Consider the following 15,348-nt stretch of genomic DNA (forward strand, 5'->3'; position numbering starts at 1 on the left):
TTTATTATTATCCGGGGGCAGTTGTTCGGAGGGCAGTTGTCCGGAGGGCAGTTGTCCGGATACCATTGGTATGTCAATCAGACATTTGTTGATGAGGGCCGGGGAGCACCTAAACCCAAATTTAACAACTAAAATGCAATTAAAGAGCACATCGCCTCCTGCGTAACGTGCACTGACAATGCTTCGATTGATCAATTGAAAATCATCTTTCGCGGCATATCTGAATTCCAGACTGAAATTATGGTAATTCTAAGAATCAAATGTAATAATCCGTCTCTCAACAGGCCATTGTTTGCCTGTGGCTCATCATTCCTATTGTGTGTGTTCTAATAGTTTGTCCAATGCCTGTAGTTTACATCTCGTGTGATCTGTTTCCCGCCGTATAATTTACTCGTAATCATTCTTGTATCACTTGTTCAGTTTGTGCTTTTCAGTCCGGAGTGTCGTTACAGTGCATAGTCAGATTTATCTTACAATTTTCATTTTATGTATATTGCAGATTTGTAATTCTTGATGAGGACGCATGTAGTCCAGGTGTCGAAAACTTTATTTTAATTCTGTTATATTTCTTTATGTAATACAATATGTTAAACCCGCTAAGATTACTTTGTTTTGTCTTCATGGTTCAACAAAGCGAACTCTCTACCAAAGCTTTATCATTGCAATTAATATTGTTTTAAAATCTTCAAATTACATTTAGCCTACATCTAAATGTGATTAAAAGGTGTTGCAACCTTGCCATATTTTAAACTGATTGTCCTGCTGTAGTATCATGCACGTTATAACGTCCGCGTTTTGTCGCTTCTACCTTTTTCTGGACCTCTGCTATGTTTGTTATATATTGTTTTGTTTTTTTCGTTGTGATGGTCAGAAATAAAAACAAACTGAACTGAACTCATCACACGTTTCATTTACAAAATTAAATGTTTCCATCCGGAAGTTATCAATAATATTACCACTTCAATTTGCATACCAAATGTAATTTGGACCTGATGTTTTTGCAATCATAATTATGAAACAACAAAAAGTCTCAGATACAACTATAATTACATGACAATATGTAACTGGTGGTGACCTATTTTTATCGTTACCGCAGCAACGGGTAGAAGCTGCATTTGTTTTAACTGTAATTTTGTTACTCGCTACTTTTTGTTTAAAATACAAAAATCCGTTCAAGCAAGTTTTGTGCGGAACAGTGACAATGTTAAAAATGCCGGAATCAACTTCAAGCGTTTGACAAGCTGTTCGTTTTAAAGCTTTGGCAGCCCTCTCCGAATTAATTTCTTTGGAGAATCTTCATGTGGGGGAAGGTCGGGGCCTATGAGCATATAGGGTCCTATGATCCACCCCTTTATTTTTTTAAATAAAAAGTTTTTCCACTCCGTTTCAGTCGAGATCTTTTCTTCATGCTTAAATACATTTCTCACAATTCCCAGGACAATCTCCTGTGAGAATTCGAGGCGAAAAGAGAGTTTCTTTGTTTTTATGTTGAAAAAGTAAATTTTGAGGGGTTCTTAAATTTTACTATAACTTCTTAGTTTTTCAACAGATATTCAAATGGTTTAATTTGGTGAGAAGTAGTGTCCTTTTTAAAGGAATAATGAAAGAAGTGCACTATTAAAGTTAATAGTTTAGAGTCAATAAAAGTGAACTTGTCAATATGGAGAGTTGGAACCTATGAGCCACCTTGTGTGCTGATCCTATGAGGCCGGCTCATAGGATCCTACTTGGTGGAAATTCATATCACAATTAGTTATTGTTAGAAAGTTGTTTATTAATTTTTTATATTTAAGCTAATTAAGATTATAGTGAATTGTTTATGTTTATTTTTCAATTTTTGTTTAACAGTTTAAGATGCGTTTGTAGGCTATATCTGTAGATAAGAAATTTCAAAAATTGGTTCACAAAACTGACCATAATGCCTCGAACAACTGCTAAAAAAAATCATTGTGGAAAATCGCTGTTCCAGTTTCTTCTGTAGTCCACCCATCACTACTGGGTCAACAAAAAGAGTGAAGGGAATTAGAAAAATTTTGATTGACTTTTCTGCTTTTGACCTTGTGTAAATAGCCAGTTAATAGCCTATATTCGATGGATCGGTTTTGTAAGCTTGTGATCACAAAAATGATGGCACGGTTGTGGCATGCTTAATTTGTTTCATATTTTCTAGCCTTCTAGGCCTATATGATCTGTCACTTATAAAATATGATCTGTCACTTATAAAATGTAGGCCTAATGTGATTATTAGAAATTATTATCTTTTTATTTAAAAATTGTGGAAATCTTCCAGTTTCGTGATCACTTAAGCCTCTATTTTCAACTTATCACGTCCCATTATCTTGTAAATGTGTTGTTGTGTATTCATGTAAATGTATCCATCAATGTATTCATGTAAATACGTTTATTCTTTTGATTGTACTGGTGGCTCATAGGACCCCACGCGTTGGATCCTATGAGCCACTTCAACAAATTTACATTTTTTGCTCCACATTAAAAATCTGAAAAGATGCGAATTTTCTCTTTGGTGATTCAACAGGTTATATCACAAGTTATGCTAGCATAAAATATGAAGTGAAAATATTCAGTAATAAAAAAGTTATGGGGCTAAATCAAAAAGGGGGATCATAGGCCCCGACCTTCCCCTGTTTTGGTTGGTTTAAATCTTTGTCTTCGGACTGACGAAGCCTTTGAAAGCTTAACCCTGGCAGTTTAGCATGAAGAGGCTTTGAACCACTGGCACAGGCCCGGTCGCGAAATTTTTTTTCCTACGAGATTTTTGTCTCATTTATTTTAGTCACTTTAAAAGTAAGATTTTCCGAAAGTGTTTGAGAGATTGGTTGATTCAGATTGCGAAATAACTATTTGCCAATGAAATTCTGCAATGATAATAAAATATAAGCTTTCCCTAACCCTACTTTTTTGAAAAGCTCTTGTGCACCGCAAAAATTAATTTAAAGAAAAAAAAAAGTTTGACTTCGACGGGCGTCGAACCCTCGTTCTCACGATTACTAGGCGGAGGATGATACCACTGAACCAACCGTGCCAACGAGAAATTGTTGCATTCCACAAGGTTTTAATACAAACTTTTACCAAAATATGTAAATGAGACAAAAATCTCGTAGGAAAAAATATTTCGCAGCCCGGTCACCGAGATTGACAGAGAAAAGTTTTCGATTTTAAAAGTGTTGTCTGTCAACTATTCCATCCACTTGCTGCCGCTTAATAGAAAATTGCCCTTGATATGAGTTGCTCAATAGGGTGGATCAAAAGTGGCAAAAAAAATTTTTTTTCTCAATTTTAATTAGCTAGATATGGCAAAAGTTGCCAATATATCACCATAACACAATGTAAAAAATTGAAGAAGTTTGAACAAGTTTTTGATCTCCCCCCGCGACATACAAATTTAGGCACTTATACATACAAGAACTGCATGGCAAATTTTTTTTCGATTTTAACTCGCTTTGCAGACATGACAAAAGGTTCTAATATAACACCAAGTACAATGAAAATGTGTGTACTTAAGAGTTTTGACTTCACCCTCTTTCAGCATATTGATTTTAAAGTGACTTGGCGGATGCACCACCCGTGGTTCCAGCAGGTAAACGCCTATTAACCATCACCATCAGATGGCCGAGTATAGACTCACAAGCTTAAACTTTATATGACTGGGTTGACAGGTGGCCCATTGCCAAAGTCACTTCCTATTAATTTATGCGCTCATGCATACAAAGACTGCAAGCAATATAATAAACAGTTACAAAATGAAGTGAGTAAAATCACGTTTAGGCTTAAATGTTGGCATAAACTGACGAGAAGCAATTCGGGCACGAATGAAGCCGTCTCGATATTTCGGTCCACAAACTGCTTTAGATGCATCGGTAACCAGCTTCACGAGCCTTTCAACAGCCTGCGTGTGACATGGAAATTTGGGAAAAAATACAGTGGGAGTCACATCTATCATGATGAATTGCCGGAGCTCAGCATCCGTCATTGTTTTAATTACAGGAGGCTCCGTGATAGGAAGATCCTAAGTTTCATAGTTTGTGACGTAATAATAGTATTTTTGAAATTTTTACCATACATTTCGTTTTCCGACATTGATTGGTATCTTAAACCGACTAAATTAAATATTTCATAACGCAATAATATAGTGTTTATTTTTCAAAGTTTTTCGTCTATCAACTGAAAGTCACTCCGTAGCCTAATCAGTCATATTGTCATTATTCATTGCACATGTATATGTCAGTCATTTTTATTGTGTTTGTTGTAATGTCCACTACTAACATCAATTTCGATTCCAAAAACTACCTCTCTACATCTGATACTAAAAAATTCTTTCAAGAAAGTAAAAAAACAAAGCTCTCCTTGTTCCACTTCAATACCCGCAGTCTAAGTAAAAATAAAGACAAACTCGAAGAGTTTTTGGCCGAAATTAATCACCAACCTGATATTATTGCAATTTCTGAAACTAAAATAAAACCCAATTGTGTTGATAACTTTAACCTCATCGAATACAAATTTTTACACAAAAGCTCTCCTACAAATGCTGGTGGCGTTGCACTTTACATTAAAAATAATATTGCATATTCTATACGTAATGATATTAGCTTAAATGTACCAAATTGTGAAGACCTCTGGATCGAGATAAAAAATAATTCTCAAGACAGCGCAGTCGTGGGTGTCATCTACAGGCATCCTGGACCAAATATTGATAGTTTTCAAAACAGGATAATATCAACTATTGCGGAAATTGAGAAGACGAAATCACAATACATCATTTGCGGAGACATCAACATCAACCTTATGCATGAAAATAAAACCCCTAAAGTAAAAGAATATTTGAACTCACTTGTGGCCATAGGTTGTAATTCCGTGATAAGCCATCCAACTAGATTTTCTAAAATTAGTGAACCATCTTTATTGGACCATATTTATACAAACATTGAAAAACAACACAAAACCAGCGGTATCTGTTTATATGATGTTTCTGATCATTTACCAGTGTTCTTGAGCGTAACTAATTTGAATTTCCTTAAAATTAAAGTTCCGAAATTGACACGATGTATGCGGCATTTTGACAATGAAAACTTTTTATCTGAAATGCATGTTGCTATGAACTCCCTTGATTTTACAAAAAACAACGTCAACACACAATTCTGTGAATTCATAGACACGTTCCAAAAAACACTCAATAAACACGCACCTGTAAGGAAATTATCCCGTAAAGAAGTCAAATTGCAAAACAAACCCTGGATCACAAAAGGAATTCTTAAATCTATAAAGACAAAAAATAGACTATATCGAGCGTGCTATAAGCACAAAGACGACATGAAAGTAAAGAAATATAAAGCTTACAATAACCGCTTGGTGCATATAAAAAGATTAGCTAAAAGACAACACTACACTCATTTATTTGAAGCAAACAAAGCTGATGCATCGAAGACATGGAAAGTAATTAACGAATTGATCACTAGCAAATCCAAGTCAACATCATCGCTTCCCACCAATATGGAAATAAATAACATTTTACACAAAACTGAATCAACCCACTTTGCAAACATAATGAATGAGCACTTCACCAATATTGGTACTAATATGGCAAGTAAAATTAAACCAACTGGCGTATCCTCTTCAGATTTTTTAACAACAACATGCCAATCCAGTTTTTTACTTGAAGACATCATTCCCAGTGAGATTTCAAACATCATAATGACATTGAAAACAAAAACTTCTCCTGGAATACACGATATCCCGACAAAATTCATCCAACTTGCAAACTGTATTATTTCACCCATCCTTGCTCGATTATACAACAACTGCTTTGCTCAAGAGACCTATCCAGATCCACTGAAGCTGTCTAAAATCATCCCAATACCAAAGGTATCCAATCCCACCGCTTTAACCGATCTCAGGCCAATATCTCTTTTGCCCACTTTCTCCAAAATTCTTGAAAAGCTTTTGTACGAACGAATGATCAAATTTCTGGATAAAAATAATATATTAACTCCCAGTCAACACGGCTTTAGGACAAACGATTCGACAGAACTCAGTATAACTCACATATATGATCATTTACTCAAAAACTTAAATAACAATAACTATACGTGCTCCATTTTTCTTGACTTGAGTAAAGCATTTGACACTGTTGATCATGGAATTTTATTGAACAAATTGTATTGTTATGGTTTGCGTGGAAAAATATGGAACTTGATGAAGTCTTATTTAACCAACAGCCAACAATGCACCAAACTTAACTCATTATCATCAAACTTTTCGACGGTCAAATGCGGCATCCCCCAAGGGTCAGTCCTTGGTCCTTTGTTATTTTTATTATATGTGAACGATCTACCTACTGCGTCCTCTTTCATGACCACTCTTTTTGCGGATGACACCAGCCTAAACATGACACACCATAATTTGACTTGCCTAGAACAACAAGCCAATGAAGAAATAAAAAAGATTGATGTATGGATGAGAACTAATAAATTATCGATTAATTACACTAAAACTAATTTTATGATCATTTGTAGAAATCCTCCTGTTGCAAAATCGTTCTCTCTCACCTTAAACGGCCAAAGCTTTAACAAAACTGATCAAGTAAAATATCTTGGAGTAACGATGGACCACAGATTGAACTGGAACGCCCATATATCTGACCTTTGCACAAAATTGAGTAAAGTATGTGGCATTGCTTACAAAATCAGATACTATGTCCCAATATCCACATTACGGTTAATTTACTTTTCATTATTTCAATCAAATCTTCAATATTCAATAATTAATTGGGGTAGGGCCAACAAAACGTTAATACACAAGGTAGAAGTGATTCAGAACAAATTTATTAGAGCCTGTTTGTTTGGTGACAGGAAAACCTCGACGACCTACATGTACAGCAAATTTCAGGTATTAAAAGTGTGTGACCTTGCAAAGCTGGCATATGCACAGTTCATGTTCAAGTACGAAAATAATCTTTTGCCAGCATGTTTCTCTGGCTACTTTGTTAAACTAGACGACATACATCAACATGATACAAGACATAAGGCTAAAACCAGATTTTTTCTTCCCAGGTTTGAAACAAACTTTGGCAAAAAAACACTCCATTTCTTGTGTGTGCAAGTGTGGAGTGAAATTTCACACGATATAAAAGATTTACCGTTCCAATGCTTTAAAAAAAATGTCAAAAACCAACTGTTACATGAATATACATGCGTACCTTAAGTGCTCAATACAAAGGATAACTTACCTTTACAGTATATCATCATATCGTACTTATTAATCTTTGTTCTCTATAGTTAGTATCAAATTGCCCTGTTTTTGTATGCTTTACATAAAAATTGTTGCAATTCGGTGGTGGTATTCACGTTTTTCCCCGTTATTTCAAAAAAACTTTCGCAAGTGCTGTAGCCCAGAGGTCACCAACCTTTTTTACATGCGGGCCACTTTGGCACTAAGGAGAGCTGTGGCGGGCCGCACTAATAGAATTTTAGGTAGGTTGACTCTTACGCTAGAAAAGAACGCATTTCGTACCCAGTACCAGCGTTACATGTTGTTCATATTTATGTTAGAATACCGCAGCAACAAAATTAATCGAACAACGCTACTGCTAGGCGGTGGGATGGCGCAACGGATAAGGCGTTGCCTTTCTAATCATGCAAACCTGGTTCGACTCCCGGCTTCAGCTGGTTGTTGAAAAACACCGCTCACCTCTACCCAGGGTGTAATAAATTGGGTGGGCGTAGTTGCTGAAGTAAAGGCGGCCAAGAGAAAGGAACTGGCCACCCTACTCTCCTTAGTGCCGAAGGCTTAGTACAATGAGAACCTTATCTTCTCATACCCGACACTTGAATCAAGTATGGGACCCCCTTTACCAAGCGGTGGGATGGCGCAGCGGATAAGGAGCTCGCTTTCCAATCATGCAATCCTGGTTCGACTCCCGGCTTAAGCTGGTTGTTGAAAAACACCGCTCACATCTACCCAGGGTGTAACAAATTGGGTGGGCGTAGTTGCTGAAGGAAAGGCGGCTGAGAGAAAGGAACTGGCCACCCTACTCTCGTTAATGCCGAAGGCTTAGTCTAATGAGAACCTTATCTTCTCGTTCCCCGAGGCTTGAATCAAGTATGGGACTCACCTTTACCTTTACTATACTGCCAGGCCAAGCTTCTTTTACAACACTTTTGACTTTTTTAACAAAGCCTGATAAACGAGGCCACTTGTTTTGCGCATTTATAGCGAGGCCAGCGGTTTCATCAGAATATTCATCGCCCAGCAAGAGTGGTGTTGTCACTTCGCTTCACTAAAGATATCTTGCAATTAACAGTTTCAGTAAACAAGAAAATGCTTGACACATCGCAATACAGGCAACAATAGGTGACCTGCTAATATATCAGCGAAAAATAGGCTCCAATAACAGGGAAAAAGAAACCAGGCACCATGAAACAAACGCTTGTGGAAATCACCGAAAAATCGTAATTCATGAACAGTCTTCCTTCTAAAAAAGCAATGAGTTGGTTGTTCATCCTTTTTGTGAGAGTCTATAAAACCGTCTTTCTTTTATTATAGACAGCTGTCACTTGCGGTGCTCATCAGCGTGGCAAGAATTTGTTGATTAACAACATTTTGCAGTACTTGCTTCGGCAGTAAGGTAAAGGTGGTCCCATACTTGATTCAAGTGTCGGGTATGAGAAGATAAGGTTCTCATTAGACTAAGCCTTCGGCACTAAGGAGAGTAGGGTGGCCAGTTCCTTTCTCTCGGCCGCCTTTACTTCAGCAACTACGCCCACCCAATTTATTACACCCTGGGTAGAGGTGAGCGGTGTTTGTCAATAACTAGCATCAGCAGGGTGTCGAACCAGGATTGCATGATTGGAAAGGCAACGCCTTATCCGTTGCGCCATCCCACCCCTTCGGCAGTACATATACTAAAATTGGAACGATACAGAGAAGATTAGCATGGTCTCTGCGCAAGGATGACACGTAAAATCGTTCCATATTTCTTTAAAAAAAAAAAGCATTTTGCAGTAGGCTACTAAGCTAGATATTTTCATAATACAATCAAAAAAAGTCTTTAAATGTATATATAATATTTTGCTAATTTATTATAAATTGAGTTGGCACACCTACCTATTTTGCCAACAAAAACTTGCATAAAGAGAGCACTGCTCGTGAATCACAACAACGGTGAAACGCACACTAGTGTTTACTTGACATTTGCAAACTTAAAATAAGCAACCCTATGCTCACAGACATTTTCGAAATTCGAAAACAGACGTTTTAATCAACCACTGGGACAGTGTGGCTGGAAATCACATTGGAATAACTTTAAGCAACCCCCACCTAGAACTACAATCTGATTGGTCGGTCTGTGGAATCGCATGCAAAGCGAAAATATGCTTCCCGGAAAGTATTTTTTGCCTTCGTGCTTTTTAACTCCTCAAGAAAAGTATGTTTGGTTATACTTGTACGCTGATACCTTCCGCGGGCCGCAGCGATACAGCGTGGCGGGCCGCATGCGGCCCGCGGGCCGCCAGTTGGTGACCCCTGCTGTAGCCTATTATAGCACACAATCACTTATTGGTCGTTGGTTAATTCTTGGTCGCTGGTTTGAATCTTCATCCTCGGCTTACTCAGTTTGAGGATGCAGATTCAAACCAACAGCAGTTGTTTTTCAATCTCAGTGGCGAACCTTTTTATTCAATGAAGTAGTGTGCCTGCCTCTGCACACTATTGTGTATGAATGTGTAGTTAGATTTACTGTGATGGGGTGGTGGCTGACTAGATGACTGCTTATGGTCTTTCGCTACCATCCTGATTGCGCCATAATCTAACCAACAGTTGTACAATGCATTGTTTTGACAACTACATTTTACTCTGATTGTTTGTTAATATATGGCGCTGTTAAAACAAAATAAATTGACTTGACTTGACTTGTCCAGTTAATCAATTTGAAGCATTTCACTGCATCAAAATTAAGCTTTGAGGGAACTTTAAATTTTTGTATTTTTCCGCTGGGTTTTGCAGCTCTAGCTTTCATCACTCCACGCAGGCCTAGTTCTCGAGTATGTGGTCGATGGTAAGTTATCATAGCCAAAATTATATTTTCCGGATGAGCAAAGTATGAGTTGCGGTGCACTGCATAACTGGGTCGATAATTTTCTTGTGCTTCTGACTAAGATATCGTGATGTGGTTATCATTTGGTGAATGTGTCTAGCTCCATCTTTGCAAGATGAGTGTGATTTTATTGTGAACCACATTGGAGCATAAACACGGATAGTGAACATAACCAATGCTTCCAGTTTCTCATACGGATTGTTATCGCTGACATATAATCTAAGGGTTCTATTAATTAGCTGTAGTCAGCCATCGTGAGTGTCTGAGTGACTCAAGCATCCTGGGTTTCGCATCGCCAGATCAATGCTACATTCACCAGTGCAGTCAAACTGGTATACGCTGAATGGTGAAGATTGATGAAGGGAGTACCAAGTAATAATAAAACTAGGCCATCGCCCAGAAGGGTTACCCGTACTAGTCTAAGTGAACTGCCTTTTAATCTGTAAGAAGCGCATATAACTTTTATTAAACTTTGTGGAACCTGCAGTGCAAGCAAATTCCAATAATTGTACTATAAAGCTTCTTTTATATCTAGAATTCTTTTGAAGAATCAAATGCTACATCAGCTAATTGTTGAGATACCCAACCAAGTATTTTAGCAATGGTGATAAAACGGTCAATTATAGCCTATCTGTTTAAACACAAGTCGCTTATTATGACATCATAAAGAGCATAAGTGAGTCACACAGTATTTATGCTTTTGACCAATTTTGTGGGAGACTTTCTCCAACCCGATATTAGGAAAATAAAACCTTGCGGGGGCCAGTAGCGGCGCCACGGGGTGGACTGGGGTGGACATGTCCACCCCACTCCTATTTAGGGTCAATTTTGTAATTCGTCGAGATCCGATGAGAAAACTTGGGGGTGTATGCAGGGGGTTAGGGGTGCCTAGTGACTGCGTCATAAATTAATTTCAACTTCTTACGTATGAATTACTTTTGCAGCACTGACATACGAAGAAATGAAGAATCTTCATTGTTATCGCTCTGTTGCATTGATTGATTGTAGGCTAGTCTAATTTTATCATTTTGAGGTGATGGCTTTTATCACAGCTGAGACATAAGCTTTGTAAGATCTAATAGGCAAAGGTTTTGATGGGGCCACCAACATGTCAGGAAAGGATGAAGGTGTACAGCAACACCTAGTTGCAGCGGGTGCCAAACTGTCGGTATATTTTCATTGTTTTGCACGCCGATTAAATCTTGTGCTTGGGCACAGTGTTGAAAACGTAGCGACAGTCAAAACAATTTTTGAAACAATTGGTAGGCTAACATCTACCACTTTATGGACTGTTCTCCCAAGAGACATTTTTTTCTTTAAAGAGCATTTGAAAAAGGAGGGAATCACGTCTAGAAAAATTGCATTGCACTCGTTATCTGATAGGCTACTAGATGGTCTGCACGTTCAGATGATGTGGATGGGTTATTAATGTAGGCTATATCCAGCACTGCTGTCAATGTTCCAACAAATGTCAAACGAAGGTAATGGTGTAGCTACTGGTTTGTTGTTCCGCATCAAGCAAACTGAATTTGCTACTGCTAGTCTTATTCCTCATAAATGCTTTTCGCTAAGTAAACAGGCTTCAGATTATTTAAAAAGTGAAGAAATGGATCTCACCACTGGGGTTACTGCTATCAACGACTTGAAAAGAGCATTTGACTCACTGCGTTCAGAGGAAGATTTTAACAAATTGGTTTTTAACTCATCGCTGTTTGCGGATAGAAATCTAATTACTAGTGAAACCACCACACCGGCTAAGTGATGTCGCTACCCACCAAGCCATTTCCGAGATGGTCAGATATGATTGATAGGTTGCAACAGTCTTCCGTGGAGTGAATCTGAATCCATTACAGAAAAGTTAAGAAGAGATTTTTCTTTATCCTTTGACAGAACGCTAAATGAACTTAAAAAGCGTTACTCGGGTCAAGCATGTGAATTAATGTCAAATGCAACTGCATTTTATTTCACGCACATGTCTCCATCAAATTTGCCTAAAGTTGAATATTTAGTCAAATTCTATAATTTCGATGAAAATCAGGTTGGGCAGCAATAGGATCTTCTTTTCTTGAGGTCAGCTAATTGTCACAAGTGGAAACTAGAATTTAAAAAGCACCATAGTAGATAGACCAAGACCGCGTGGTTGTGTTTGCCTTCACTTTTGAAATTGTGTGGACAAAACGATCTTAAACCATTTGTACAGCGAATTTTTTCAAATTATTGCTACTGTTGCTACTTTGCCCATGACTGTGGCATCTTGTGAACGTATCCACAGCAAAGTTAAGACAATAAATTATTATTATCTGCAACCTGCCATGTCATCACAAAGACTTGAACATCTGGTGCAGATCAGCAGTGAGCGAGACATTGCCGATAACACTGGTCCTCAAAAATATGATGAAAGCTTTTAAACTGACCTGCGAGCGCAAAATAAAACTTTTGTGACAGTGATACTTAATCTATGGCTATGGGTATTATTGGGTACCAATAGCCAGGTTTTTTTTAATTCTGTTTAAAGGGCCACCCAATAAATTTTATGAGGCCGCCTATCATTGCAGCTCCATGACATAAAATAACGACATGCTTGCTAACATCAAGATCGTAGTCGGCAATTCTGCGGACTGCAGAGGAAATGTATGGGAGCGTTTGGCCCCATTCTATCATTTTATTCATAATTTAGAGTGCGCTCAATGTAAAACGAGCTTTTGCCCCTTTTCATTTTCCTTTTGTTTATTTTTCAATAAATTTCACAACCGAGCTGCAGTGAGTCACCACATCGCAATCGGTAATCTTAGTGACCATACTTTACGGTAGTATATTACCTCGAAATATTTTTGTCCACCCCACTCATTTTTGGCTGGCGCCGCCCCTGGCGGGGGCCGATCAAAAAATTGTCAAAACCAAAAAAAAATTTGCATGTATGTTATTATGGGTATTTCGCACCTTTTTGACATACTAGCTTAGAAAAATAAAAAATTTGGATTTTTCGATCCACCCTATTGCTCAAGCGCATACCCCGAGAGTCGAACCAGCGCCACTTGATCTTGAAGTTTCTTTGCACACAAAGTCGAGCGCTAAACCGAGTAATATAAGTTGTCAGGACGAACAGAAACTAACTCGTTGAAACTATGTGCTTGACCAACTAAACCTCGTTCGAACATTTTAAGTCACAAAACTTCACAAGAACTTTCTTTGTTACCAAAGTATCATGTCGATTTCTGAAATCAATTAATGCGCGGGCGATGATGTCACGGACTGTTTGAATATCATGTGGCACCTTCGAGTGGTTCGAGCTGAGATATTTAAATGACCCATACTAGAGAGGCTCTACGCTGCAATTGCACAGTTTATTGGAAGTCATCAAGGAAGTGAACAAATAACGCAATCAAGTGCGGGGTCGCGCACAAACTAATTAGTTGCAAAGCATGGATAAATCAAAAGGTGTTCAATGTAAAGCACCTGGAATATAGGTCGACCACAAACCAGGGCAAGGCGTCGAATGGTCAAAAAGGTTCAAGAGATGGACACTTCATGGTTCACTTGTACTATTGAAAGACTGCAGACAGTAAGGTAACTTGACGAGAATACAAATTGCTAGCCCGGCCACAAAACCAGTAGGACGCTCACTCGGAAGATGCTGCGTCGTCAACCAACTTGAAATGGGAGTTGCACAAGATGCAACAAACGAGTTCCCTCCTACATGAACAAGTCTTGCAGCATGGGTTGGTTGCGCATCGCAACTTGTTACAAGATTTGTTGCATTAAACGTGAAAACAACAAAAGTGTGACCGTCAAGATGACGATGCCAACCAGAACGAAGAACCAATCGCACTTGTCATCGTGGGTCACGTGAATCAACCAAGACCATTGTTCTGGGGTTGCTAGGTAACATCGGGCTACTCCAACTTATGGCCGCCGGTGGAAACACAAGAAGCTCTGGGAGATTTGCTTCACTTGGAAGGTTGTTACGTCACTCCCACAGTAGAGCGTAATGTTAGATAACGAAGAAACATGTTACTATTACGCAATGGTACAAGAACACATGCCGATCGCGTGCCGTCTCGGGTGAGGAGACATAAGTACCAGTCAGTATGACGGAATCGTTTATGTGATCACGTCACGTCGTGACATCAACAAAGAGAAACAGAAAAAGGCCTTGTTCAAAACTAAATCTATAATAATAAAACAAAAAATTGACACAAGCAGGGACGGCTTGAAACGACGGGGAACCTGTACTACGAGGGGGGACAGTTGGCACAGTGATCGGTGCAATGACGACAACGAGCGTGCTCATAATTACGTCATACAGTCTTTGATCAACAACAACGTTCTGGCTGAGTACAAACGAGGAGGGAGGGCGCCGTGCACTGACCCGCTACGGAGTGAACTGCCACGACTCCTGTCCAACCAGGTGCCCATGAAAGCCAACCAGCTTCCAGGATTAACCTCGCCGACCAGGTTGGCCTGACAGAACAAAGCCAGTGTTTCCGTGCAAAGCGCCCTCGAACTTGCAAGTAATCAATGACGTAGGTCTACAACAAAGATGATAAAACATAGTGCAACTGGCAAGAAACATTATTGTCACGTCACGCTGCGTCATAGTTACGGAAAGCCATTGGAAATATATGGCAATCCTATCACCACTGCCGAAGACACGAAACGTTGTTTGGCTCCTGCAGGTGGAAGATAGCCACACAGCTCCTTAGAAAAGTTGTCGTGGTCAAAAAGTTTATCATACTTTTAGCTTTGACCATCGTGGAGTTCAGTATGGACGAACCTTTCAAACACTTTGCTGATAAATTCCATTGTTTATTAGAAAAATAAATCTGGCACCGAAAATCAAAAATCGAGCAGTGTGGCGGACAAAGGAATATTGAGTACACTGAAGGCAAAACTTGCAGCGTTTGTCCAATAAGCGCATATGGTGGTTGTACTAGAGCGATGCCGATTGAAGCAAGTACCATTGGCTGGTCTCAGTGGTGACGTCATGTTGGGACAGGTCGATGAGCACGTTGCCCATGAAGTCGTTCTCCTGCAAGTTTTCATAATTCCAAACTCCGATGCAAAGGTTCTTTGATCTGATCTCTTGCAGGGGCAGTTTGTACATGAGCTGCATGAATGTTTTGTTGATATGGTTTGTTGTAGTTTTGACCTCCCATGATGAAGCACACAACCCGCTCAAACGTAAAAATCATACTCATTGAAAAATAAAGGCTCAGCACACAGAAGCGATCGCGGTAAGG

The 15,348-nt window shown here is 38.9% G+C and overlaps 1 protein-coding gene and 1 pseudogene across 1 annotated transcript in view; one reads left to right on the forward strand and one right to left on the reverse strand.

Moving 5' to 3' along the window:
- The first annotated feature begins 8,896 nt into the window (after window positions 1-8,896).
- Window positions 8,897-8,994, forward strand: LOC145788024 (U6 spliceosomal RNA; annotated as a pseudogene).
- A 4,439-nt stretch (window positions 8,995-13,433) lies between these two features.
- Window positions 13,434-15,348, reverse strand: part of LOC145787273 (phosphatidylinositol 4-phosphate 3-kinase C2 domain-containing subunit beta-like) — a 49,410-nt gene continuing 47,495 nt past the window's right edge. Inside the window, exon 35 of the mRNA XM_082598984.1 lies at window positions 13,434-15,215. Within this exon, the coding sequence (XP_082455110.1) occupies window positions 15,039-15,215 (177 nt within the window). The 3' untranslated portion in view covers window positions 13,434-15,038. The remainder of the gene's footprint in view (window positions 15,216-15,348) is intronic.

Source organism: Aplidium turbinatum, chromosome 18 (assembly GCF_918807975.1).
Source record: "Aplidium turbinatum chromosome 18, kaAplTurb1.1, whole genome shotgun sequence".
NCBI classification, from domain to species: Eukaryota; Metazoa; Chordata; class Ascidiacea; order Aplousobranchia; family Polyclinidae; genus Aplidium; species Aplidium turbinatum.